The sequence below is a fragment of the Salvelinus sp. IW2-2015 genome, linkage group LG2 (genome assembly GCF_002910315.2).
Source record: "Salvelinus sp. IW2-2015 linkage group LG2, ASM291031v2, whole genome shotgun sequence".
NCBI classification, from domain to species: domain Eukaryota; kingdom Metazoa; phylum Chordata; class Actinopteri; order Salmoniformes; family Salmonidae; genus Salvelinus; species Salvelinus sp. IW2-2015.
In genome coordinates this window covers 42,012,439-42,040,349 of record NC_036839.1, presented here as the reverse complement: position 1 = coordinate 42,040,349, position 27,911 = coordinate 42,012,439, and the positions used below count along the sequence as shown (strand labels likewise).

The following is a 27,911-nucleotide window of genomic DNA, read 5'->3' as shown; positions in this document are numbered from 1 at the left end:
ATATGGCCTGGCTGGCTGAGTGATATCAGTGAGCAGTATTGGGGAGGATACCACATAGTTCATAATGAATGATGGAATGGGATTCCTCTTCTGTTTCCAAGCAACAGCCGTTTGTGTTTTGCCTCAAGGTGAAAGGCTGCTCTTCCCAGTCGTATATATCCTGCTCTCTGTGTGTGCTGACAGTGAGCACAAATCCTAGGGAGGCCATTTCAAACACATCAGGAGGGGAACGGCCATGCAAAATAAATAATGAATTGCGCTAACCTTTATCGGAGCATAGCGGGGGTAGTGGGTTGGCGTTTTATTATTGCAATAACAGCACTGTGTTAGGTTAGAGAAGGCTTTTCCGCTCAAGCTCGGAGTAATAATGGTAGTGATATTCATCTGGGATGTCTTGGTAAATTGTTCCTGGTGATCATGGGTTCAGAAAGGGTATTCACATTAAAGGGCCAATCCGCAGTCGCTAAATCCATTTTTGGATGTTTAAATGTATGATATGTAGCCATCGATTCTGGAAGAATATAACTTCATGAGCTTAGTTTAGGTGTCGTAGCCCATCAGAACCCCAAAAATAGAAGCTTGTTTTACTCCAATGTTGGTAAACAAAGTAAATGTAAACAAAAAACTGTACAGCCTCAAAACATGTTTATAACTATAATGTTGATATCATGGATGGTCAGTCCGTCCATAACTCTGTCTAGGAATTTGAAAGCTGAAGCCCAATCCTTCAGCTTTTTACCAAATCAGTGGCAGGGACTGCGCTTTTGTTATGTTTCAACTACAGATTTCCCCTTTATAGCCACCAGCTCACAAAGGTGTACTTTCTAGCGGCTTTTGGCTAATTTAAACTCATTCTATGAACTAGCTAAGGCCTAAACACCTTGCCAGAATACCTTGTCTTCAGCTTGCAGTCCCCCTTTTGACCTAAACTACAATCACCATCTAAACTATCATGAGAGGCTACATTTAGGTCATTTATCAACACAAAGAGCATAGAGATATGCTTCATTAGATAATTAATCTTGATCCGTTTAATTACAAGGGCTGCAAATGCTTTTCATATCTGCTTCTTATTAGGGGATACCTCAAGAGGCTACAGCTAATAGCCACTTTAAGCCCCATTGGAGCCAAATGGGTCATGGCGACTTGACGTCTCCATGTTTGAATAGGCTTTAATCTGAGCCACCTCAGAGGCTACAGAGGCCACCTTTGCTTCGAGGAAACCATACACAAAATGAATAATTTGACCAAATATGGAGGAAAAGGTAATAATTTCATGGAGTCCATGGAGGAAGAAACCACATGGAAAAAGTGGTAAGCAACTTAGGTCCGGAGAATAGATTTTCAAATGAATGTATTACTGTATGTTAAAGGTTTCATGATGCTTTTATCTTGACCAAAGTAGATCATGTAAAGATTGTTCTATACACTGATAAACTTCTTATATGAGGTTCTAAACCTAGCATGAGCGTGCATCCTTGTAGTTGTGTAGACTAATATAGTCAAAATGTTTGCCTTGGGATAAGTTGAGCCAAAGCTTATGGAATAAGTTGAGCCAATGGTTGAGCCTATGGCAAGTTGAGAAAATTGAAGCGTTTTCTTCCCAGGCCTAAAGCAAGGCATTATTACTGGGATATGAGGTAACTGGCCTATGTTAAAAGTACAAAATATTTGTTAGGTGTTAAGCCTGTGTTAAAAGATGCTTAAAATTATTAACGTACTGATACAAGATGGCGTAGCAGTGCAGAAGTGGTTTTTCGTTCTCCCCTGTACATTTTGTATTTTTCGTATTTTTTTGTATATATTTCAATATATTTTCAATCACTTTTCCATTTTTAAATTAAATATACCTTCCGGTAACCCGCCTCACCCAATTTGATACGGATCCGCTATTTTTAGACCTTTTAGCCAGAACCTCCATCAGAAGCTAACCAGCAAATTAGCTACTAGCTATTTAGTCATTGTCAGCCACTGCTAGTGGCCTTTACCTTTGGCACAGCCACCAGCCGCTTTTAGACTGGATAACACTTGCCAGCCTGCGAGTATCGGACTGTTTTCTCCACTACAACGCCGGATTCCTGCCGTAAGCCCTGGACCATTACTCCTGATCATCACAGCTAGCTAGCTGCCACCGCGTGGCCCAGGCCCGAAGCTAGGTATGAGCCAGGCCCACCTCCCGGCCCGCTCAGTGATCTCTCGGCTACACAGTTGATACCTCTCGGACTTCCCCAACATGGCTAGAACTCCACTACTCCTCCGGATCCTTGCCGTAAGCTCTGGACCTTTGCATCGGATCATCGCTGCTAGCTAGCCACTACCGAGTGGCTATAGTGGATAACGCCCCTGTCCTGAAGCTAGCACCGGTAGCTTCAGGACAGCTTTCGCCAACTGGCCTGGACCCTTTGTCAACACGAAGCCCCACCGTTCCACCACGACTGGTCTGCCAACGTAGCTCCAGCCGCTGTGTCCTCCAATCGGCCATTACCGGACGTTGGAACAAGCGCTTCTACTAGCCCCGGCCTGCTAACTTTAAACGCTGTGTCTCCTGCTTACTGGGTACTAATGACTACCCAGCGGCTTCCCTGTTTCATCTATTGCTGTTCACTGGACCCTATGATCACTTGGCTACACAGCTGATGCCTGCTGGACTGTTCATTAATCACAGTACTCCATTTTGCTATCTGTCGGCCCCAGCCTCGAACTCAGGCCCTGTGTGTAGTTAACTGACCCTCTCTGCCCATTCATCGCCATTTTACCTGTTGTTATTGTCTTAGCTGATTAGCTGTTGTCTTGCCCGTTGTTGTCTTAGCTAGCTCTCCCAATCAACACCTGTGATTGCTTTATGCCTCGCTTTACGTCTCTCTCAAATGTCAATATGCCTTGTATATTGTTCTTTAGGATAGTTATCATTGTTTTAGTTTACTGCGGAGCCCCTAGTCCCACTCAACATGCCTCAGATACCTCCTTTGTTCCACCTCCTACACATGCGGTGACCTCACCCAGCAAAACTAGTACGTCCAGAGATGCAACCTCTCTTATCGTCACAAAATGCCTGGATTTACCTCCACTGTACCTGCACCCAACCATACCCCTGTCTGTACATTATGCCCTGAATTTCTTCTACCATGCCCAGAAATCTGCTAATTTTATTCTCTGTCCCCAACGCACTAGACGACCAGTTTTGATAGCCTTTAGCCGTACCCTCATCCTACTCCTCTTCTGTTCCTCAAGTGATGTGGAGGTTAACCCAGGCCCTGCATGTCCCCAGGCACTCTCATTTGTTGACTTCTGTAACCGAAAAAGCCTTGGTATCATGCATGTTAACATCAGAAGCCTCCTCCCTAAGTTTGTTTTACTCACTGCTTTAGCACACTCCGCCAACCCTGATGTCCTTGCCGTGTCTGAATCCTGATTTCCATCCCCAACTACAACATTTTCCATCAAGATAGAACTGCCAAAGGCAGTTGCAGAGTTCTGTCATACTTTCCAGGTCTATGCCCAAACAGTTCGAGCTTCTAATTAAAAAAAAAAATCTTTCCAGAAATTAGTCTCTCACTGTTGCCGCCTGTTGCAGACCCCCTCAGCTCCCAGCTGTGCCCTGGAGACCATATGTGAATTGATTGCCCCTCATCTATCTTCAGAGTTTGTTCTGTTAGGTGATCTAAACTGGGATAATCTTAACACCCCAGCAGTCCTGCAATCTAAGACAGATGCCCTCAATCTCACACAAATTATCAAGGAACCCAGCAGGTACAACCCTAAATCCGTAAACATGGCCACCCTCATAGATATTATCCTGACCAACTTGCCCTCCAAATACACCTCCGCTGTTTTCAATCAGGATCTCAGCGATCAATGCCTCATTGCCTGCATCAGCTATGGGTCCGTGGTGAAACGACCACCCATCATCACTGACAAACACTCCCTAAAACACTTCAGCGAGCAGGCCATTCTAATCGACCTGGCACAGGTATCCTGGAAGGATATTGACCTCATCCCGTCAGTCGAGGATGCCTGGTTGTTCTTCAAGAGTAATTTCCTCACCATCTTAAGTAAGCATGCTCTTTTCAAAAAATGTAGAACTAAGAACAGATATAGCCCTTGGTTCACTCCAGACCTGACTGCTAGACTGCCTTGAAATAGGCCAGCTTTTAAACATTTGCATTCTTTAGCTCTAACTCCCCCAAAAATTGGCACACTGTAAAGTTCATGGAGATCAAGAGCACATCCTCCCAGCTGCCCACTGCACTGAGACTAGGAAACACTGTCACCACCTATAAATCCACGATTATTGAGAATTTCAATAAGTATTTCTCTACGGCTGGCCATGCTTTCCTCCTGGCTACCCCAACCCCGGCCAACAGCTCCGCACCCCCCGCAGCTACTTGCCCAAGCCTCCCCAGCTTCTCCTTCACCCAAATCCAGATAGCAGATGTTCTGAAAGAGCTGCAAAACCTGGACCCATACAAATCAGCTGGGTTAGACAATCTGGACCCTCTCTTTCTAAAATTATCCATTGTTGCAACCCCTATTACCAGTCTATTCAACCTCTCTTTCGTATCGTCCGAGATCCCTAAAGATTGGAAAGCCGCCACGGTCATCTCACCCTCTTCAAAGGGGGTGACACTCTAGACCCAAACTGTTATAGACCATTATCCATCCTGCACTGCCTTTCTAAAGTCTTCGAAAGCCAAGCTAATAAACAGATCACTGACCATTTCGAATCCCACCGWACCTTCTCCGCTGTGCAATCCGATTTCCGAGCTGGTCACGGGTGCACCTCAGCCACGCTCAAGGTACTAAGCGATATCATAACCGCCATCGATAAAAGATTGTACTGTGCAGCTGTCTTCATAGACCTGGCCAAGGCTTTTGACTCTGTCAATCATCGTATTCTTATTGGCAGACTCAACAGCCTTGGTTTCTCAAATGACTGCCTCGCCTGGTTTACCAACTACTTCTAAGACAGAGTTCAGTGTGTCAAATCGGAGGGCCTGTTGTCCAGACCTCTGGCAGTCTCTATGGGAGTACCACAGGGTTCAATTCTCGGGCCGACTCTTTTCTCTGTATATATCAACGATGTCGCTCTTCCTGCGGGTGATTCCCTGATCCACCTCTACGCAGATGACACCATTATGTATACACCTGGCCCTTCTTTGGACACTGTGTTAACAAACCTCCAAACAATGCTATACATCACTCCTTCCGTGGCCTCCAACTGCTCTTAAACGCTAGTAAAAATAAATGCATGCTTTTCAACCATTCGCTGCCCGCACCCACCCGCCCGACTAGCATTACTACTCAGGACGGTTCTGACTTAGAATATGTGGACAACTACAAATACCTAGGTGTCTGGCTAGACTGTAAACTCTCCTTCCAGACTCATATTAAACATCTCCAATCCAAAATTAAATCTAGAATCGGCTTTCTATTTCGCAACAAAGCCTCCTTCACTCACGCCGCCAAACATACCGTAGTAAAACTGACTATCCTACCGATCCTCGACTTCGGCGATTTCATTTACGAAATAGCCTCCAACTCTCTACTCAGAAAACTGGATGCAGTCTATCACAGTGCCATCTGTTTTGTCACCAAAGCCCCGTATACCACCCACCACTGCGACCTGTATGCTCTCGTCGGCTGGCCCTCGCTACATATTCGTCGCCAGACCCACTGGCTCCAGGTCATCTATAAGTCTTTGCTAGGTAAAGCTCCACCTTATTTCATCTTACTGGTCACAATAACAACACCCACCCGTAGCAGGCATTCCAGCAGGTATATCTCACTGGTCATCCCCAAAGCCAACACCTCCGTTGTCCGCCTTTCCTTCCACTTCTCTGCTGCCAATGATTGGAACGAATTGCCAAAAATTGCTGAAGCAGATGACTTATATTTCCCTCACTAACTTTAAACATTAGCTATCCGAGCAGCTAACCGATCGCTGCACCTGTACATAGCCCATCTGTAAATAGCCCATCCAATCAACCTACATCATCCCCATATTGTTTATATTTACTATTCTGCTCTTTTACACACCAGTATTTCTACTTGCACATCATCATCTGCACATCTATCATTCCAGTGTTAATTTGCTAAATTCTAATTACTTTCTACCATGGCCTATTTATTGCCTGGCCAGTTCGCAGTTTTAAATGAGAACTTGTTCTCAACTAGCCTACCTGGTTAAATAAAGGTGAAATAAAAAATAAAAACAGACAAAAAGCGATTGTGATTGTGTTGAATTGTGTTTGGAAAATAAAGATATACATGGTTTTAAAAAGGTACTGGTAATATTTCATTCAGTACAGAAATGTGTAAGTGACTTACACTGTTCAAGCAGCCCAATTTACCCCATACCCAGGCTAAGTTGTGCCAAGAGACCACTTTTTTTGAACAAGTTCTGGACAAGTTCAAAACTTTAATGTTTACATGAATTCTGATTATTTTCAGGGACACAACACCCTGAAATATATGTATAGATAGCTTTGTAAAAAATAACGCTATACAGTATTTCCCTTTACAGAGTGATGCTGAATGTAAAAAAAATGGCTCAATTTACCCTACTTTCCCCTACCTGAGGATTTTCTGGACCAAGATAATACATCACTTCCATCAAGCAGTACATGTGATACGTAATGCTTATACCATACAGGTAGATTTAAATGAAATTCCTCTAAATCTGACTCACAGTTAGGCTACCTCCTAAGAAGAATGACAAGAGTGTGTAAATATCACGACTTCCGCCGAATTCGGTCCCTCTCCTTGTTCGGGCGGCGTTCGGCGGTCGACGTCACCGGCCTTCTAGCCATCGCCGATCCACTTTTCATTTTCCATTTGTTTTGTCTTTGTTTTACACACCTGGTTTCAAATCCCTAATTACATGTTCATTATTTAACCCTCTGTTTTCCCCATGGTTTTTGTGTGTGTTTGTTTTATTTATTTCGGTCCTTTTGTGTGGGCTTGGTATATCTTCATGTATTTGGTCATTTTGAGTAATGTTACTTTTATTACTTTATTTTATTTATTACTTATCTCTGCTGTCCTGCGCCTGACTCCTCTGCACCAGCTACACCCAGACCTTGTACAGTAAAGCTGTCATCAAGGCAAGGGTGGCTACTTTGAAAAATCTCAAATCTCAAATATATCTGTTTAACACTTTTTCTGGTTACTACATGGTTCCATATGTGTTATTTCATAGTTTTGATGTTTTCACTATTATTCTACAATGTAGAAAATAGTAAAAAATAAAGAAAAACCCTTGAATGAATAGGTGTGTCCAAACTTTTGACTGGCACTGTATAATAGAACATTCCCTGGTTAATTGCATTATGTGTAAAAAAGTATTGAAACCCTTGTCGTTCTGTCCTGGCCAGACAGGTGGTGGTTGGTTGGTGCTATCCCACAACAGACATGATGGAGCCTGGGTAAAGTATTTAGCTGTATGCTTATTTGCTCCTGTTTGTTATATTGTCAATATTGTAGGCTAAAGAAGTGTGGCCCCTATTTATTCTTCACTTGCAAATAAAAGCAATCACCTTAGGCAGAAAGATGCTGTACCATCCTTGTATGCCTTCTCACTGAAATATCCCCCGTGAAGGCCTAGCTTACACAGGTATCAGCTACCATACTGTAATTTAATTGTTTGATCAGTTTAACATTGTGCAAGTGATCTAGACTGGTTGAGTACAGGCCTACAGTACATTGCATGTTTTCCCTACAGCTTAATCCAAAACCTACAACAATCCAATTTCCCAGATAGATCCCAGATTTTCAGTACAAGCTAGGATTTTGCTTTTATCTGAAGTGTTCCCAAAGACCACCAGCCATGTACAAGTTCCCTGAATGAGATAGACACTTTGATGGAATTTCTGGCAAAAACTGAACAAGTAATGTGCTTCAGATTTGAATATTTCATTACAGTGGAATGAATAGTGGCAGATTAAGGTATAGAGAGAGCTGACAAGATGTGACCGGAGGGCACAGCTTGCCACTGTTCATCACATCCCAAGTTATGCAGAGAGAAGTTCCTTTGGTTTCCAAAGAATTCCAAATATGAAAGGTGACAACTGTACATTTGGAAGATCAACAATAATAATAACTTTACACTCATCAACAGGTTTTCTTTCTAATGTATAGTACCTGATTTTGGTACACATTAGACAAGAAACGTGTTATAGACAGAAGAATAACATGCAATGACCACTCATCATTACCATAACATAAAAACTCTAAATAGTGATTCTGTATGGTCACAGTAGCCTCCAGAATGTAATGAAGATACAGCGTGAACACCATTTAAAATATGTATTTAACCTTTATTTAACTAGGCATGTCAGTTAAGAACAAATTCTTAATTATAATGACTGCCTACCCCGGCCAAACCCAGGCGACGCTGGGCCAATTGTGTGCCACCCTATGGGACTTCCAATCACAGCTGGATGTGATACAGCCTGGATTCAAACCAGGGACTATAGTGACAAAATCGAGCTCTCTATATATTTAATCTTTAATTATCCAGGTTAAGCTCCTGAGTAGCACAGTAGTCTAAGGCACAGCATCTCAGTGTAAGTGGCATCACTACAGTCCCTGGTTCAAATCCAAGCTGTATCTGGCTGTGATTGGGAGTCCCATAGGGCGGTGCACAATTGGTCCAGGGTAGGCTGTCAATGTCAATAAGAATTTGTTCTTAACTGACTTGCCTAGATAAATTAAAAATATGTAGTCTCATTGAGATAAAATATAATTTTCAAGAGAGAACTGGTCCAACCAATAATGATAACGAAACTAGAAATATAGTTACTTGTTATTAATTTCGAAAAATGTAATATGAGCCGTTTTAAGAGTTTGTGTCCAGCTCACCATCAAGGAGAGTAAATATAACCAGTCTATTACTAACCGGAAGTGCGTGGGTGATCAGCTACCATCATCAGTCTCTTAAACAAAAGTTGATGAAGGTTTCACAGCAACTTTACTGTAGTCTACTTCTCCGACCGCTGACATGTCTGCAATGAATAGCTGGTGGATTCCATGCATTGTTTTACTACATTCCGCTTATTTGGGATCTTGTGATTCAGACTCTGGAATAGGTAAGATAAGAATTCTTACTTGTTGATATATCCTTTTATCCCGTGTGTGTCCATGAGTTCGAGTTGGACTTTGCATTCAACGATCTACAGTTGTGTAAATTAGTTGTTTTGAGATGTATGTCTTTCAATATTTCCCCCGAATAGACTTCACGTGTCAAGAAGCCCGTGAGTAATTTGGATTTAGCCAATTCAATATCAAATGATGGCGCTTGATATCCCCAAAATGGATAAACAGAAAACGGAGTTATGCCACTTTCACGCTACATTTCTCTCAGCTTTAGTTCGGTTATGTTGACACAAAACCTTACAAAAAAGTATTGCAGTTTTGAAACTGCAGTAAAAGTGCAGTAACTGCAGTCGACTGTGGTATTTTGGACGCAGTAATTGCAGAATTGAACTGCAGTTGAACTATACCGCACTTTAATTGCAGTAAAACTGCCGAATTATTGTAGTAAAAAAACGGTGTTCTTTTGGACGAAGGAGTTGCAGCATACTAGTTAGACTGCACTTGAACTGCACTTATATTGCATTGTACTACAGTTAAACTCCACTCTGACTGCAATCTTTTTCGTAACGGGCTTAACGATTGTTAATAGTTAATTATAGCACGTGTTTGTGCGCAGATGTGCTTGACGAACACGCGTAAAATTCCATACAATTCCATGTGGACAACACTTAAAATTAGCCTATTATTATGTATTGTCATATTTTAATTGCGCCTGGTCAGTTGTCCATATATCCTGCCACTTGTTAACTACATAGCCTAAGGACTACGTCATTTAATTTCCCTTTTCCGTTTTCCAATGCTGTGCATTCTCCTTGACTTTTTAAAAGACCTGGTAGGCAACCTCTTTCCAAGCTTTAGGCCATTTATCAAACCACGTTTTTAACGCTCAAGCTCCCAACATATTTTACATACGTTGATTACCAACTGGGGTCATTTTGACCCCAAGAAGAGACTATTGGAAAAAGCAACAATCAAAGCAAAATATAAATGTAATTATATCATCATAATATCATTAGACATGTCAACAATGTTATCTGGGGAAAAAATGACCAAAACAGACTGTTATTTTAGTTAAATTAGGAAACACTTAATTAGCTTATTCTGTAAAGCCCCCCCCAAAATATCTTCCTTGATATAATGTGCAGTTTTTTCCAAAGTAGAATCGACATAAGTACTAAAAAGCAGAGTTACCATCATTTGATTCAAGCATCATTTAGTTTTACGAATTTGAAGTAAATATACATTTTGTCATATTTATGTGATTAAAAACCACAGGGCACAGCCAAGTCAGCATTAGCAACGCTGTTAATGAAACAATGGGAGTCGTATGGGCTATGGCAACATGCATCAAAAAGCATAAAACCAAATGGTATAACACCAAACGTATCATAACAAGTAGCACATATAGAATGTTGGAGGGTATTATATGGTATAGCACCCAACGTATCATAACAAGTAGCACATATAGAATGTTGGAGGGTATTATATGGTATACACCCAACGTATCATAACAAGTAGCACATATAGAATGTTGGAGGGTATTATATGGTTAACACCCAACGTATCATAACAAGTAGCACATATAGAATGTTGGAGGGTATTATATGGTATACACCCAACGTATCATAACAAGTAGCACATATAGAATGTTGGAGGGTATTATATGGTATAACACCCAACGTATCATAACAAGTAGCACATATAGAATGTTGGAGGGTATTATATGGTATAACACCCACACGTATCATAACAAGTAGCACATATAGAATGTTGGAGGGTATTAATATGGTAGCACCCAACGTTCATAACAAGTAGCACATATAGAATGTTGGAGGGTATTATATGGTATAGCACCCAACGTCTCATAACAAGTAGCACATATAGAATTTGGAGGGTATTTATATGGTATAGCACCCAACGTATCATAACAAGTAGCACATATAGAATGTTGGAGGGTATTATATGGTATAGCACCCAACGTATCATAACAAGTAGCACATATAGAATGTTGGAGGGTATTATATGGTATAACACCCAACGTATCATAACAAGTAGCACATATAGAATGTTGGAGGGTATTATATGGTATAACACCCAACGTATCATAACAAGTAGCACATATAGAATGTTGGAGGGTATTATATGGTATAACACCCAACGTATCATAACAAGTAGCACATATAGAATGTTGGAGGGTATTATATGGTATAACACCCAACGTATCATAACAAGTAGCACATATAGAATGTTGGAGGGTATTATATGGTATAACACCCAACGTATCATAACAAGTAGCACATATAGAATGTTGGAGGGTATTATATGGTATACACACCCAACGTATCATAACAAGTAGCACATATAGAATGTTGGAGGGTATTATATGGTATAACACCCAACGTATCATAACAAGTAGCACATATAGAATGTTGGAGGGTATTATAGGAATTCAATTTTTTTGGGAGAATACACAGCAATTCAGCATTATTTGTACAGAGGGTAGCTAGTTTCTATATTACAGTTCTACCACGTATTAATTTGCCTGGCTACACATTTGCATTTACTTAATTTAGCAGACGCTCTTATCCCAGAGCAACTTACAGTTGTGAGTGCATACATCTTCATACTAGCCCCCTGTGGGAATCAAACCCACAACGCTGGTGTTGCAAGCATCATGCTCTGCCAACTGAGCTACACGGGACTACCCAGAGTCCTTGTGCCGGCCAAACTCTACACTACGCCCACAGACGTTAGTTTCTTCTCCGCCATGAGTCTGGATCTCAGTACCTCCCTGACGATTTATAGAATGCAAACACTTTCTAAACATTGTGTTTGGTTCCAGAAAACGATGGGTTGGACCAGAGCCAGAACACGCATGCGCAAAGCCGCATTTTGAACATTAGTCATTGGCTTTTATACTTTGATTGGTTAGAGATGATCCAATCGCTGATGATTTTGTTTTGTACAACACCCCTCATTTTGACGTCGCCACAAAAGACTTCAACGATGGCCGTCTCAGACTGAAGAATGTAGCGAACATAGAGCAGCAGTAAAATTCAGTTTGAGTCGTCAGGCAGTATTCGTACCACTGACAGACTTTTATGAGCTGCTTTGACTGCAACTAAGAATATATCTAAGGTCATTTAGATTTTGTACACGGCCATACCTAGTTATAACCAATGATAAAGACAGGCGTGTAAATGAGGTGCTCCATCTCTGCAGATGATCAGTCTATTTGGTCTAAATCACTGATACAGGTCCACCTCCACCTCAATGATGATATGTACAACTTAAAGCCCCCATGCAGTCTTTTTATTTGTATTTTTAAATCATCACTTTATGCCTAACAAATCACTCTGTGTGTTTATTTAATGAAAATAAGTTTTTTTTGTCATTTATTTCCCTGAGCCTCTTTTGGCCATTGAAATGCTGTTTGATCGTGTTGGCGTTAGGAAACTAATTTGAAGATATTTACTTACACAGCCCTGATAGAGCCCACCCCCTTACCCAGATGAATGGTCATTGATGTATTATAATCAGATCAGATCGTGACATCATGATCTGAGCCAAAAATTCCATCCCACATGAACAGGCAGAAATTCCAGGGAGAAAAAAAAAATTGCTCTTACACAAAAAGGGCATTATCATAATTTTCACAATTTCAGGGCGTTATTTCGACCTGATAGTGTGGAAATTTCAGGGGGAAAAATCTGGAAAATCAAGTTAACTGCACTGCCCCTTATATAATGACCCCAGAGAAACCTGGATTCAAATTAAGACTTGATTTGCCCTAGAATAAATACTTTTCTGAGAATACACACCAATACGGCTCTATACAGTTGAAGTCGGAAGAGTACATACACCTTAGCCAAATACATTTTTCACAATTCCTGACATTTAATCTGAGTAAAAATTCCCTGTCTTAGGTCAGTTAGGATCACCACTTTATTTTAAGAATGTGAAATGTTAGAATCATAGTAGAGAGATTTATTTCAGCTTTTATTTCTTTCATCACATTCCCAGTGGGTCAGAAGTTTACATACACTCACTTAGTATTTGGTAGCATTGCCTTTCAATTGTTTAACGTGGGTCAAATGTTTCGGGTAGCCTTCCACACGCTTCCCACAATAAGTTGGGTGAATTTTGTCCCATTCCTCCTGACAGAACTCGTGTAACTGAGTCAGGTTTGTAGGCCTCCTTGCTCACGCGTGCTTTTTCAGTTCTGCCCACAAATTTTCTATAGGATTGAGGTCAGGGCTTTGTGATGGCCACTCCAATACCTTGACTTAGTTGTCCTTAAGCCATTTTGCCACAACTTTGGAAGTATGCTTGGGGTCATTGTCCATTTGGAAGACCCATTTGCGACCAAGCTTTAACTTCCTGACTGATGTCTTGAGATGTTGCTTCAATTTATCCAAATAATTTTCCTTCCTCATGTAGCCATCTATTTTGTGAAGGGCACCAGCAGTTCCTCCTGCAGCAAAGCACCCACACAACACGATGCTGCCACCCCCGTGCTTCACGGTTGGAATGGTGGTCTTCGGCTTGCAAGCTTCCCCCTTTTTCCTCCAAACATAACGATGGTCATTATGGCCAAACAGTTCTATTTTTGTTTCATCAGACCAGAGAATATTTCTCCAAAAAGTACAATCTTTGTCCCCATGTGTAGTTGCAAACCGTTGTCTGGCTTTTTTTTATGGTGGTTTTGGAGCTTTATCTAAAGCCATGACATCATTTTCTGGAATTTTCCAAGCTGTTTAAATGCTCAGTCAACTTAGTGTATGGAAACTTCTGACACACTGGAATTGTGATACAGTGAATTCTAAGTGAAATAATCTGTCTGTAAACAATTGTTGGAAAAATGACATGTGTCATGCACGAAGTAGATATCCTAACTGACTTGCCAAAACTATAGTTTGTTAACAAGAAATATGTAGAGTGGTTGAAAAACTAGTTTTAATGTCTCCAACCTAAGTGTATGTAAACTTCCGACTTCAACTGTATGTAGATTCAGAGCGTATCTGAGTTCTGTATTGTAGTACTATTAAGTATTTATACTATTGGCAAAATTGTATATGCATATAACGTAGGTAATTTTGGTTTTGTACACAATCGTACGATATGTGGTACAGAAAAGTACAATCTTGGGCATACATGGGGAGATATATCTCTGTAGATGATCTGTCTATCTGTTCCAAATTACTGATACAGGTCCCCATCCACCCTCTGGTGTAATGGATATCTTGTTATTATGTCTCCAGAGAAATTAAACTAAATTCAAATAAAGGTCAGATTCATCAAATTACTATAGGCAGAACTGTTGTTGGCTGGGATCAAAACGGCCCCAAAGGACCTGCATTTTATAAAGTCCATATTAATACAGAAACTAAACAATGATTTAGATTTGTTAAGAATAAGTTGATTGACAAATTCATGAACAATTTGAAGAATTTAATAAACCACCTTTGGTTTATGATAAAAGTCTTAGCACCATGTATAAGTCATTGTCATGTTGGACACAGCTATTTGGGTGAACCCTTAGTCTCAATTTGATTCTTGCAGATGTGAAACATCATCTTTGGCGTTTGGGCTAAAGTTCAGATGTTGCAAAGTTATACCCTGGTCAGAGCTGAAGCTGGGAATTTCTTATGCCAGGTTGCAGTAGTCTCAAAGGTTGTTAAGGTGGCGTGATGAGTAGGCTAATGTCAGGGACCAATTGGGGGACATTTCATATGGCTAGTGTTACAATATGACGAGGAAAAGGGATGGTACAAAATATACTGTAGGCCAAGCCTGGCCAGTTATCCTCGACGGCCTGTCATTGAGGTTCTGTAGAAGACAAATCAAGTTCAATAGTCTGCAATAGAATTTAAATCCCCTCATATTAGTATTTTACTGGGATATAACGTGTTACTGTACTATTGTCATTTTATTACCACTTTATTACTGTATGTGTTTTAATGTAAAGTGTGTTACCTTGAGTAATGCAAACATCGATAGGATATGGCCTACATCTGGGCCAAAGCCGTGATATGACTGCTACAGATGTCGGATCTTAATTTGATCACCCTGTTGCAGGAGAACTTTACGAAAAATGTATGAACTCCTCCAAAAATGTCCATGAATTATAATTCCACATAATAATTCCACATATCTGGTAGCTGTAGGATTATTTTCCTGCTGTTGTAGCAAACTGGCTCAAATTAAGATCCTACATCTGTAAAATATGTCTTGTTTAATCCAAACACTGAATTCAACCTGGTATGTACATTTAGACACTATAAGTTTGGTCTTTAACAAGTTTGTTGCCTTTTAGCATGTTTACATTTTTAGGGCACCTCACAGTGTACGAACTCAATATTAACTTGTAATGATTTATACAAACACACATACACAACAAGCAATTGGCCTCTATATCACAACCATGACCTTCTTAGACTATACAATAAGCTTGGGTGCCCATAAGCAGTGTTTGATTTCTGTACTATGCAAAACAGGTTATATCATTTGGAAGTACATTTGGAAGTACACTGAACAAAAATATAAATGCAACATGTAAAGCTGAAATAAAAGATCCCAGAAATGTTCCATATGCATAAAAAGCTAATTTCTCAAAAATGTGTTTACATCCCTGTTAGTGAGCATTTTATCCTTTGTAAAGATAATCCATCCACCTGACAGGTATGGCATATCAAGAAGCTGATAAAACAGCATGATCATTACACAGGTGCTGGGGGACAATAAAAGGCCACTCTAAAATGTGCCGTTTTTTTTTCACACAACACAATGCCACAGATGTCTCAAGTTTTGAGGGAGCGTGCAATTTGCATGCTGACTGCAGGAATGTCCACCTTAGCTGTTGCCAGAGAAATTAATGTTCATTTGTCTACCATAAACCGCCTCCAACATCGTTTTAGAGAATTTGGCAGCACGTCCAACTGGCTTCACAACCGCAGACCACGTATAACCACACCAGCCCAGAACCTCCACATTCGGCTTCTTCACCTGCATGATCATCAGAGGAGGGGAGGGGGGGAATTTCTGTCTGTAATAAAAACTCCTTCTGATTGGCTGGGTCTGGCTCCCCAGTGGGTTGGCCTGGAAATTCATGTGAAATCCATAGATTAGGGTCTAATGAATTCATTTAAATTGACTAACTTCCTTATATGAACTGTAATTCAGCAAAATCTTTCAAATGGTTGCATGTTGCGTTGCAATTTTTTTCAGTATATTAGAGGAAAAACAGTAGAAGAATTCCCTGCCCTTTTACAAACACAACGTTAGTATCAACTTTGAAATGGACGGGAATCTTAATGCCCCTCTGTCACGGCCGTTGAATGAAGAGGACCAAAGCGCAGCGTGGTCAGCGTACATATTCCCTTTTATTTAGGATGACGCCGACAAAAACAAGAAACAATACAAAAACAACTGTGAAGCTTAAGGCTATAGAGCCACAAACAAAGACAACTTCCCACACAGAAAGGAGGGAAAAGGGATACCTAAGTATGGTTCCCAATCCGAGACAACGATATTAACCATACCCGGCCAAAACATAGAAATACAAAATCATAGAATGCCCACCCCAAATCACACCCTGACCAAACCAAATAGAGACATAAAAAGGCTCTCTAAGGTCCCCCCAAAGGTGCAGACTCCGGCCGCAAAACCTGAACCTATAGGGGAGGGTCTGGGTGGGCATCTATCCGTGGTGGCGGCTCAGGTGCGGGACGCAGACCCCGCTCCACCACTGGCTCATCCCACTTTGGTGGCACCTCTGGTGCGGGGACCCTCGTCGCCGACCCCGGACTGGGGACCCTCGTTGCGGGCCCCGGACTGGGCAACCTCGTTGCGGGCCCCGGACTGGGCACCCTCGTTGCGGGCCCTCCTACTGGGCACCCTCGTTGCGGGCCCCGGACTGGGCACCCTCGTTGCGGGCCCTCCTACTGGGCACCCTCGTTGCGGGCCCCGGACTGGGCATCCTCGTTGTGGGCCCCGGACTGGGCAACCTCGTTGAGGGCCCCGGACTGGGCACCCTCGTTGCGGGCCCCGGACTGGAGGCCGTCGCCTGGAGGTTCCGGACTGGAGACCGTCGCTGAGGCTCAGGACTGGGGACCGTCGCTGAAATGCTCAGGACTGGAGACCGTCGTTTGAGGCTCCGGACTGGAGACCGACGTTGGAGGCTCCGGACTGGAGACCGTCGCTGGAGGCTCCAGACTGGAGACTGTCGCTGGAGGCTTCGGGCCATGGATCATCACTGGAGGCTTCGTGCCATGGATCATCACTGGAGGCGTCGTGCCATGGATCATCACTGGAGGCTTCGTGCCATGGATCATCACTGGAGGCTTCGTGCCATGGATCATCACTGGAGGCTTCGTGCCATGGATCATCACTGGAGGCGTCTTGCCATGGGTCATCACTGGAGTGAGGAGACGTATGGGCAGTCTGGTATGTGGAGCTGCCACAGGACTCACCAGGCTGGGGAAACATACAGGAGGCCTGGTTCTGGAGACAGGCACAGGACTCACCAGGCTGGGGAGACATACAGGAGGCTTAGTTCTGGGCGCAGGCACAGGACTCACCAGGCTGGAGAGACATACAGGAGGCTTTGTCCTTGACAGAGGCACCGGATACACTGGGCCGTGGAGGCGCACTGGCACAACCGGTTCTGGCTGGATGCTCACCCTAGCCCGGCAGATGCGGGGAGCTGGAATGTAGCGCACCGGGCTGTGAACGCGCACTCCACCGTGCGCTCCACCGCATAACACGGTGCCAGACCAGTACGACGCTCGCCACGGTAAGCACGGGGAGTTGGCTCAGGTCTGTAAACCGACTCTGCCAATCTCCCCGTGTGCCCCACAATTTCTTTTTTGGGGGGGGCTGCCTCTCGGGCTTCCTCGCTAACCGTGTACGTCTCGACGACTCCATTCTCCGATATCCCTCTTCGCACTGCTCAATTGAATCCCAGGCGGGCTCTGGCACTCTCCCTGGGTCGACCGACCATCTCTCTACCTCCTCTCAGGTTGTCTCATACTCCTGGCCACGCTGCTTGGTCCTTTCTTGGTGGGAAGTTCTGTCACGGCCGTTGAATGAAGAGGACCAAAGCGCAGCGCGGTGAGCGTCCATATTCCCATTTATGTAGGATGATGCCGACAAAAACAAGAAACAATACAAAAACAACCGTGAAGCTTAAGGCTATAGTGCCACAAACAAAGACAACTTCCCACACAGAAAGGAGGGAAAAGGGATACCTAAGTATGGTTCCCAATCAGAGACAACGCTAGACAGCTGTCCCTGATTGAGAACCATACCCGGCCAAAACATAGAAATACAAAATTATAGAAAACAAAAACATAGAATGCCCACACCAAATCACACCCTGACCAAACCAAATTGAGACATAAAAAGGCTCTCTAAGGTCAGGGCGTGACACCCTCTAATCATCTGGTGGAGGTGAACAGCATAAACTGTCTCTCACGCATGAATTTGTGGGTAAATTTAATAAGCTGTTCACTCAGTGTTTGATATGGTCCACTATGTTAAAACCCCCGGCGATATGCAAAAGGAAATTGCTTAGCACGTGTCATTTTTAATTAGCTTTTAGCTTATATATCAGGAAAGCTTACTGTAACTCTGTTTTAGTGTATTGTTGTGAGTTTGTGAGGTAGGCTACAGTAGCTAGATCACCTGCTGAGATCTATAAAAGAGTGGCAGCCCTTTGGGTTCGACCAGTGAAAATGTGCAATGATTTCAACACTTAGTCAGTGTTCCGGCCTAAACGTTTTTAATTGGACAGTGTCCATTTAAAATTATCATAAATCTCACCTGCAGGCAATTTAAATGCCCAATGTAGCCATTTTTATATCAATATCATATCATTTCTGAGTAACAATAAAGTACCTTACTGTAATGGATTTAAATTAAAATGGGTAAAAATGGCTTTTTAGCAAAACACTTTCTCAAGCTAGAATTTAGCTAGGACTGTCTGTGAGTGGTCTAAGTGGGGAGGGGAAAACTGAAAACTAGCTGTTATTGGCAGGTTTGGAACTCTCTTTGTTATTCGTCTATTAACTAATTTACTGCATGGTACCGCATGGTGATGTCACCATGAAAACCCCAAACTCCTATGCAAACTGCTGATTAGAACATCCTGTGTATATTGTATTTTCAACCAACATCTATCAGGAAATTACACAGATCAAATTCGTTAACACTTTTACAGTGTTAGTTTCATCAGCTGTACAATATGATGTAAATCAGAGGAAAAACAGAATTTTGACTGCAGCATGCTCCTTAGGATTGTTCTGGCAAGGAGCCGTCTGGTACAAGCTTATAAGACCGCTTTAACTACAGCAATCAATATGCTGGCTTACCGTCCATTGAACATTTGATCTGTCTTCTCTGCTAGGCAGCTCTGAAAGCAGCATGTCTGAAAGCAGCATGTCTGAAAGCAGCATGTCTGAAAGCAGCATGTCTGAAAGCAGCATGTCTGAAAGCAGCATGTCTGAAAGCAGCATGTCTGCATCCATCACATACATGCAAGATGACCTGATCCTAACAGGGTAATTATTATAATTAATTATTGTCATAAACGTTTAAAAATGTGTTTTCAAAATAGATTGGTGTTCGTAAAGGCACATTGAAATGTTAATGCACCTGAACTTGGAGCTTGAACATCGAGGCAGTTGCATTACCTTCCCTCAAGATTTGAGAAAGATCATTTAACAAATACTTACTATGTTGCAATAGGGTGGGCGGTATACCATATTTGACTATATACCGATATTGATGCACGGACCGGTTTGAGTTTTTACTTTTTTACATCAATGTTTGGTTTGTTAAATGTGTTATGCAACTCCGGCGCGTATAATGTCCGTTTTTATACACTGAACAAAAACAACATGTAAAGTGTTGGTCCCATGTTTCATGAGCTGAAATAAAATATCACAGAAATGTTCCATACGCACAAAAAGTTATACTTAAATCTGAACTGGTTCTCTAACAAATTATTAAGAATGTCTCACCCCATGTTCAAGAATGGCCTTTACCCCTTTATTCAGATTACAACATGGCACTTTCAGTTATTTGAAAAGGAAATCATCTCCTCCCCCAAAAATCTCTATTTTTAAAACAAGCCATAGAAAGTTGGTTGCAATTTCAATAAAATAAAAAATAGAACTAATACAACATAATTTAATACAACAAATATTGTGGTTAAACTAAAATATACTAATAGATAAAAAAGAAAATGTATAGATTGAAAAAAAAAACATTGTAAATTAGATCATAAATAGGACTGGTGGAGTTATGTCACACATGTAGCTAACAAAAACATATGGAAATGTCTGCTATACCCAAAATGGAAGAGGAAAGTGGAAGGGGAAAAAGTAGGGAACTTTTCTGTCTGCCCTGCATTTTATTTTATGTTTATATATATTTTGCATTAAAGACCATAATTGGTTAAAGAAAATTGTGAGAAATAACAAAGTATATCAGTTTAATTTAAGGACCAAAAGATTGACAGCTGTCCCATTTGCAAAATAGTTGGGAGAGATTTTTGACGTACCGATTCCATGGCACATGGTTTATGAACTGATACGCAAAACGACGCTGTCACGGATCCCTCCGGAACTTTCATTACGCACACTTGCCCCCTATTCCCACTGATTAGTACTTGTATAAGTGTGCTCTTTGGTTTCCATTGGGCTGTCAATTATTGTTACAATATCCGTTGGTGCGTGTGAGTACCCGTGCTGTGTGTTTTGGGCTTTCGTGCCCTTGTGGATTGCACAGATGATTACGGGTCTCGTCCCGTGTGTTAATCATTGTGCGCATGTGTGTTATTTATTCGAGGTACTCCTTGCTCTTTTGTTTGGGTTTCAACCCTGTGTTTTTGTTACGTGTTTGTTTGGTCTTCGTCCCCATGTCTTTACACGGCACGCCGTAATTTGGGCTTAATAAAAAATCCTATTACGCATTCCTGCGTCTGTCTCCCGAATCATTCATGCCAACGTGACAGAATAATCTACCATTAAGGGAGACTGCGGGAATGGCCCGTCCGACGACGCTGCGACTGGTCCATCAGGTGCCGCCACAACTTCGGCAGCGGCAACTGGGCCGTCCGACGTCGCCACTTCAGCACCCACAACTGGCCCGTCCGACGCCACTGCAACTTCGTCAATGACAACTGGGCCGTCCGACGTCGCCACCTCGGGTCCGTCCGACGACGCCACTTCAGCAGCCACAACTAGCCCGTCCGACGCCACTGCTACTGGTCTGTCCGACTCCGCCGCAACTTCGTCAGCGGGGTCCCGGCAGGGTCCTGATCAACCCGCACTGCGTTCCTGTGATCGTCCTCCAGGCCGGTGTCGTCGCGCTGCTTATGCAGCACGTCAGGGGGGGGGGGTACTGTCACGGATCCCTCTGGAACTTTCATTACGCACACTTGCCCCCTATTCCCACGGATTAGTACTTGTACAAGTGTGCCCTTTGGTTTCCATTGGGCTCTCGATTATTGTTACAAATATCCGTTGGTGCGTGTGAGTACCGATATTAAATTGCAATGAAAACTACTTTCTGACCAAATTCGAAATGTATAACATCTGGAAATGTAGCTAGCTAGACTCTCTTACCGGTATACATGGATGAACACTTCTCCCTCTCATGGATGCCATGGTTGCCCTTAGTTTGAAGTTGTAATCCAGAGACAGGTATTTTATACAACAGCCTTCTGTGTTATCTTTTCGACTCCCTCCGCATATTTGCAATCAAAGCCAGAATGTTCTTAATCTCCTTAGCTATCATACTGTGCTTCCACCGGGCATTTCACTATCCTCCAGAAAGTGGAGAGCAACACTTTTGCAGTTATTTGTAATATCTTTAAAAAAAGGCCACGGTAGAAAGGATTACCTAAACATACTGAGCAGCCCTTTGTCATAGACAGAAGCGTGCTATATGGCAGATCAATCCTTACTCATCCCTCGACATGTCCAGCTCTCACTTCTGTCATCATGATGTGCTTTGAGAAACTAGTCAAGGATCATATCACCTCTACCTTACTTGACACCCTAGACCCACTTCAATTTGCTTACCGCCCCAATAGATCCGCAGACGATGCAATTGCCATCGCACTGCACACTGCCCTATCCCATCTGGACAATAGGAATACCTATGTAGGAATGCTGTTCATCGACTATTGCTCATCATTCAACACCATAGTACCCTCCAAGATCGTCATTAAGCTTGAGGCCCTGCGTCTGAACCCTGCCTGGTGCAACTGGGTCCTGGACTTCCTGATGGGCCGCCCCAAGGTGGTGAAGGTAGGGAACAACACCTCCACTTCGCTGATCCTCAATACTGGGGCCCCACAAGGGTGCGTGCTCAGCCCCCTCCTGTACTCCCTATTCACCCGTGACTGTTCACCCATGCAACAGCACCTCTTCAACCTCAGGAGGCTGAAGAAATGTATCTTAGCACCTAAAACCCTCATAAACTTTTACAGATGGACAATTGAGAGCATCCTGTCGGGTAGTATCACCGCCTGGTACGGCAACTGCACCGCCCACAACCACAGGGCTCTCCAGAGGGTGGTGCGGTCTGCCCAACGCATCACCGGGGGCAAACTATCTGCCCTCCAGGACACCTACAGCACCCAATGTCACAGGAAGTCCAAAAATATCATCAAGGACAACAACCACCTGAGCCACGGGCAAAAAGAACACAGACACTGGACAGAGGAACTCTGCCTAGAAGGCCAGCATCCCGGAGTCACCTCTTCACTGTTGACGTTGAGACTGGTGTTTTATTTTGTTTCCCCCTACATATATGCTCTCCATTCATGAAGAATTGTTTTTATTTTATTTGTATTTTACTGCCAATTTCATGATATCCAATTGTGATCTTGTCTGATCGCTGCATCTCCCCAATGGGCTTGGAAAAGGCAATGTGGAGTCATACGTCCTCCGAAACATGACCCGCCTGACCGCGCTACTTAACACCCGCCCGCTTAAGCCGGAAGCCAGCCGCTCCAACGTGTCAAAGGAAACACAGTTCAACTGATAACCCAGGTCAGCCTGCAGGCACCCGGCCCACCACGAGGAGCCGCTAGAGCGTGATGAGCCAATTAAAGCCCCCCTGGCCAAACCCTCCCCTAACCTGAATGACACTGGGCCAATTGTGCTCTACCCTATGGGACTCCTGGTCAAGGTTATGACACAGCCCGGGATTGAACCCGGGTCTGTAGTGATGCCTCAAGCACTGCAATGCTGTGTCTTAGACCGCTGCGCCACTCATTTATCAACCTTGTTAATTTCATACTGGAATGCGATAGTTAACAGAAGGTCATACTGTATATTATATTATGGTTTTGCAGTGAATTTAATTACATTTTTAGTTCACCTTTATTTAACCAGGTAGGCCAGTTGAGAACAAGTTCTCATTTACAACTGCGACCTGGCCAAGATAAAGCATAGCAGTACGACAAAAACAACAACACCGAGTTACACATAAACAAACGTACAGTCAATAACACAAAAGAAAAGAAAAATAGAAGGCTCTATGTACTGTGTGTGCAAATGTAGAAGAGTAGGGAGGTAGGCAATAAATAGGCCATAGAGGCGAAAATAATTCCAATTTAGCATTAATACTGGAGTGATATATGTGCAGATGATGATGTGCAAGTAGAGATACTGGGATGCAAAAGAGAAAGAGGGTAAGTAATAATATGGAGATGAGGTAGTCAGGTGTGCTATGTACAGATTGGCTGTGTACAGGTACAGTGATCAGCTGCTCTGACAGCTGATGCTTAAAGTTAGAGAAGGAGATATAAGAGCTTCAGAGATTTTTGCAATTTGTTCCAGTCATCGGCAGCAGAGAACTGGAAGGAAAGGCGGCCAAAGTAAGTGTTGGCTTTGGGGATGACCAGTGCAATATACCTGCTGGAGCGCGTGCTACGGGTGGGTGTTGCTATGGTGACCAGTGAGCTGAGATAAGGCGGGGCTTTACCTAGCAAAGACTTATACATGACCTGGAGCCAGTGGGTTTGGCGACGGATATGTAGTGAGGGCCAGCCAACGAGAGCATACAAGTCGTAGTGGTGGGTGGTATATGGGGCTTTGGTGATAAAACGGATGGCCCTGTGATAGACTACATCCAGTTTGCTGAGTAGAGTGTTGGGGGCTATTTTGTAATTGACATCTCCAAAGTCAAGGATCGGTAGGATAGTCAGTTTTACGAGGGTACGTTTGGCGGCATGAGTGAAGGAGGCTTTGTTGCGAAATAGGAAGCCAATTCTATATTTAATTTTGGATTGGAGATGCTTAATGTGAGTCTGGAAGGAGAGTTTACAGTCTAACCAGACACCTAGGTATTTGTAGTTGTCTACATATTCTAAGTCAGAACCTACCGGAGTAGTGATGCTAGTCGGGCTGGATGGTGCAGGCAGCAATCGGTTGAAGAGCATGCACTTAGTTTTACAAGCATTTAGAAGCAGTTGGAGGCCATGGAAGGAGTGTTGTATGGCGTTTCAATGTAACAGGTTACGTTTTTTGCTTTTGCAGCCGGAATTATACAAATTGAGAAAAAAATCTGAATAGTAAACCAGGAAAGTGCAAGAACACAGGGTCTAGGCTCTGGTACTATACCGAAAGTGACAACATTCCCAGTTAAATCAATTGCACAAGAGATACAGTACCATAACGTGACATACATTTGCTTCATCTATATATCGGTCAAGTCTCCCATCTAAGAACCTTGTATGTTATTTACTTTCACTTTCCTTCAATTCCTATTCATGTCATAGCCTCAATGTTCACTTTGTGCATGCCAGTCAGAGTGAACAAATGAATAGATATTCGGTGTAAAACATTGTCATAGACTACATATTCAGCTTTAACTTCATCGGAGCGATACAGACACTCAGCTAGATATTTACGTCTCTGCTGGAAAGAGCCATTTATTCTCTTGGGATTCAGTTCAGTTGCACACATGAAGTGCAGTTTCACCACTTCCAGACAGGCTCTGGCACTGCATTGGGATACAGTGACAAACAGTGGAGCATGTGAGAAAATGTCTTTGCACTAATGTATGACACAGCGTTGAGATGACAAATGTACTTGGCTGGAGCCTCAGCCACAGGTTAATCCCAATGTCCTGTCCACTGTCACTTGGAGAAATTGGTGTGCTTCAACTTGCGGTGCTATATCTGGAGAAGCAACGCCTACTCCCTGCCCATTCCTTCCATCAGCCCCTGACTGGCTATCAGGCTTTCCCTCACCCACAATACAAAGTTGGTCGGGCTAAAAAAGAGATACTGCGTCCCACTTTTCAAAACTCGAATTAAAAGTTTATATCTCATAGGGTCTTCCAATACTTTCCAGGTCATTACGATACCGTAGCCTTATAAACATCAATGTTGTCATTCAAAATCATTAAGACAAGGGTTTGTGCGTAGTGTAGGAGTTAAACATTTATAGAAATAGGATGCACCTTGGGCAAACTGAACAAAGGGCCAAATGACACATTTTATTGCAGTTGCCAGGAGTAACAGACTGTATGATGTCACTTATTGCTTTGTGTTCAACCATCTAATACCCCCGTGTGTCATGCCTCTTCCTATGAGTCAGTACAGGCTGGTGCATGTCTGCGTTGATAGGGATATATGTTTCCTTGTTCTTAAACTGTTGGGGGGAGTATACAGTATGTGGGGTGTGTATGTAGGCTGATCAGGATTTCACCGAGCATCTGTGAGCGGATAGGATTATGGTGGTTCTTCCTGTCTGACTAACAGATGATTCAGTGCTGAGGTCAGGAAACAATGGTCTCTACATGATACGGGCTCCATCAGACATGTGGCTTGACTTACTGGAAGACTTGGAAAGAAAATGAAAACCCTAATGAAATGGTTTAAGACGTACATGTTTGAGAACACTGTGGAGCTAGAAAGGTGGCCTGTGAGCTGCGTTTCCCCCCTCTCTTATCTCTGAGGCCATATGTTTTCCTATGATTGGCCAGGATCTTCCACTGCATATTAGTTGTGTCAAAACTGCATATTAGTTGTGTCAAAAGACCCTATTACATACTGCCTCGAGCCTTTTCCCATACTTATACCCACTTTCTCAAATGCCTTGCCTAAATAGGCCTATATGAATTGATATGGTAGATTTTTCACAACCTCTTTAGAGGTTTCTGTTGTCAAGATAATAATAATTTGGGCGGTACTTACATTTGTCCTGTTGCACACATGTACTAGTGCGTAATGTATTTTATTTTTTTGTATATCCCAACTCCCCCTGAGACGACTGCAGGGAATGGGATCATGGCCAGGGTCACCATTGTCCAGCGCCCTTGGAGCATTTTGGGTTAAGTGCCTTGCTCAAGGTCACAGCGACAGGTTTTCACCTTGTCGGCTCCGGGATTCGAACCAGCGACCTTTCTAGCCCAATACTCTAGCCCCAAAATGTCACCCTGACGTGCTGTATAAAATAACAGGCCACATGGTGAGAAGAGAACTCTCATGAAAACACCAGGTTTGATGTTCTCAAGATATGCTGTATGTTCAGACACATGCCTTTTTAAGTACCTGCGATGCAATCGTTCTGCTAAGCGTAGCCTACAATACCTTTGATGAGATAACAGATCAGAACTCTCACGTAACGATGTAGGGAGATGTCATAACAAGATGTTGTGAAATGTTGTGCTAAGCTCTCATGCAGAACTTCTGAAACCTAAGAGTGTACAAAAGGTGCGGAAAAGAGGCCTGGTTGGTCTGAGTCTACACTTGCCTTTCACAAGAGATCTGAACAGAGTGAGCAATACTATGTAAAGTGCTTTTATTTTTTTTTCTTATAATGGGGTGGGAGTGGTAGAGGTTCCTTGATTTTCTCCGTATTAGGGCAAGGCTTGGGAATTGTTAAAGGATTTGCAATAGAGCTTCTGCTTTTTGAGATGATAATGTATGTTAGTGGCTTGGCGTAGTCAACCTTTAGTTTGAGACTGTCTCATAGGTTGTATCGCTCGTCCTGCTTTTATACTTTATTTTCCTCCCCTACTCCCTTTAGTAATAATGGAAGGCCTGGATATTCAGTAGTGGATCTGATTAAAGCTTCTCTCCTGATGCCATAACACATTTAGAACCTACACCTTCAGAACTTCTGGTCACACTTACTGCTCAATGCATTTGTCTCTCCCACCTCGCCCCCCGCATCCTAGAGTGTCATTGATGAGGAAACCATAGTCACAGAGAGGACACTGACATTCATTTGTTAGATTGTCTAGTCCTTGGGGAATAGTCTAATAGGAAAAACATACTGGAGGTCGTGATAAGGACTGTCTGTGCCTTTGACACAGAAAATGAATCTAAATCTACCTTAAAGAAATACATAATTTTCCCCTGCTCAAACATGTCTTTAAATATTTAGCAACGGAAAGGAATGGGTAGTGTGTAAGGCAAGGAAAGGAATGGGTATTGGGAAAGGAAAGGGATGAGTAGTGGGTAGGGTGGGATGTGTTGTGGGTAAGGAAAGTGAAAGGGATGGGTAGTGGGTAAGGATAGTGAAAGGGATCAGTAGTAGGCAAGGAAAGTGAATGGAATGGGTAGTGGGTAAGGAAAGTGTAAGGGATGGGTAGTGGGTAAGGAAAGTGTAAGGGATGGGTAGTGGGTAAGGATAGTGAAAGGAATGGGTAGTGGGTAGGGAAGGGATGGGTAGTGGATAAGGATAGTGAAAGGGATTGGTATTTTTATTTATTTATTTCACATGTAAACATTACAGTTTTGAACTTGTCCAGAACGAGATAGTGGTCTCTTGGTACAACTTAGCCTGGGT

General features: G+C 42.8%; 1 protein-coding gene across 2 annotated transcripts in view; it reads left to right on the top strand.

Moving 5' to 3' along the window:
- Positions 1–8,894: 8,894 nt before the first annotated feature.
- The window catches only part of LOC111980273 (tissue factor pathway inhibitor), a 52,277-nt gene continuing 33,260 nt past the window's right edge, over positions 8,895–27,911 (top strand). The window contains exon 1 of one of the 2 annotated variants that reach the window (XM_024010985.2): positions 8,895–9,086. In XM_024010985.2, the coding sequence (XP_023866753.1) occupies positions 8,999–9,086 (88 nt within the window). In that variant the 5' untranslated portion in view covers positions 8,895–8,998. The remainder of the gene's footprint in view (positions 9,087–27,911) is intronic. The other variant, XM_024010979.2, reaches the window with a different exon arrangement.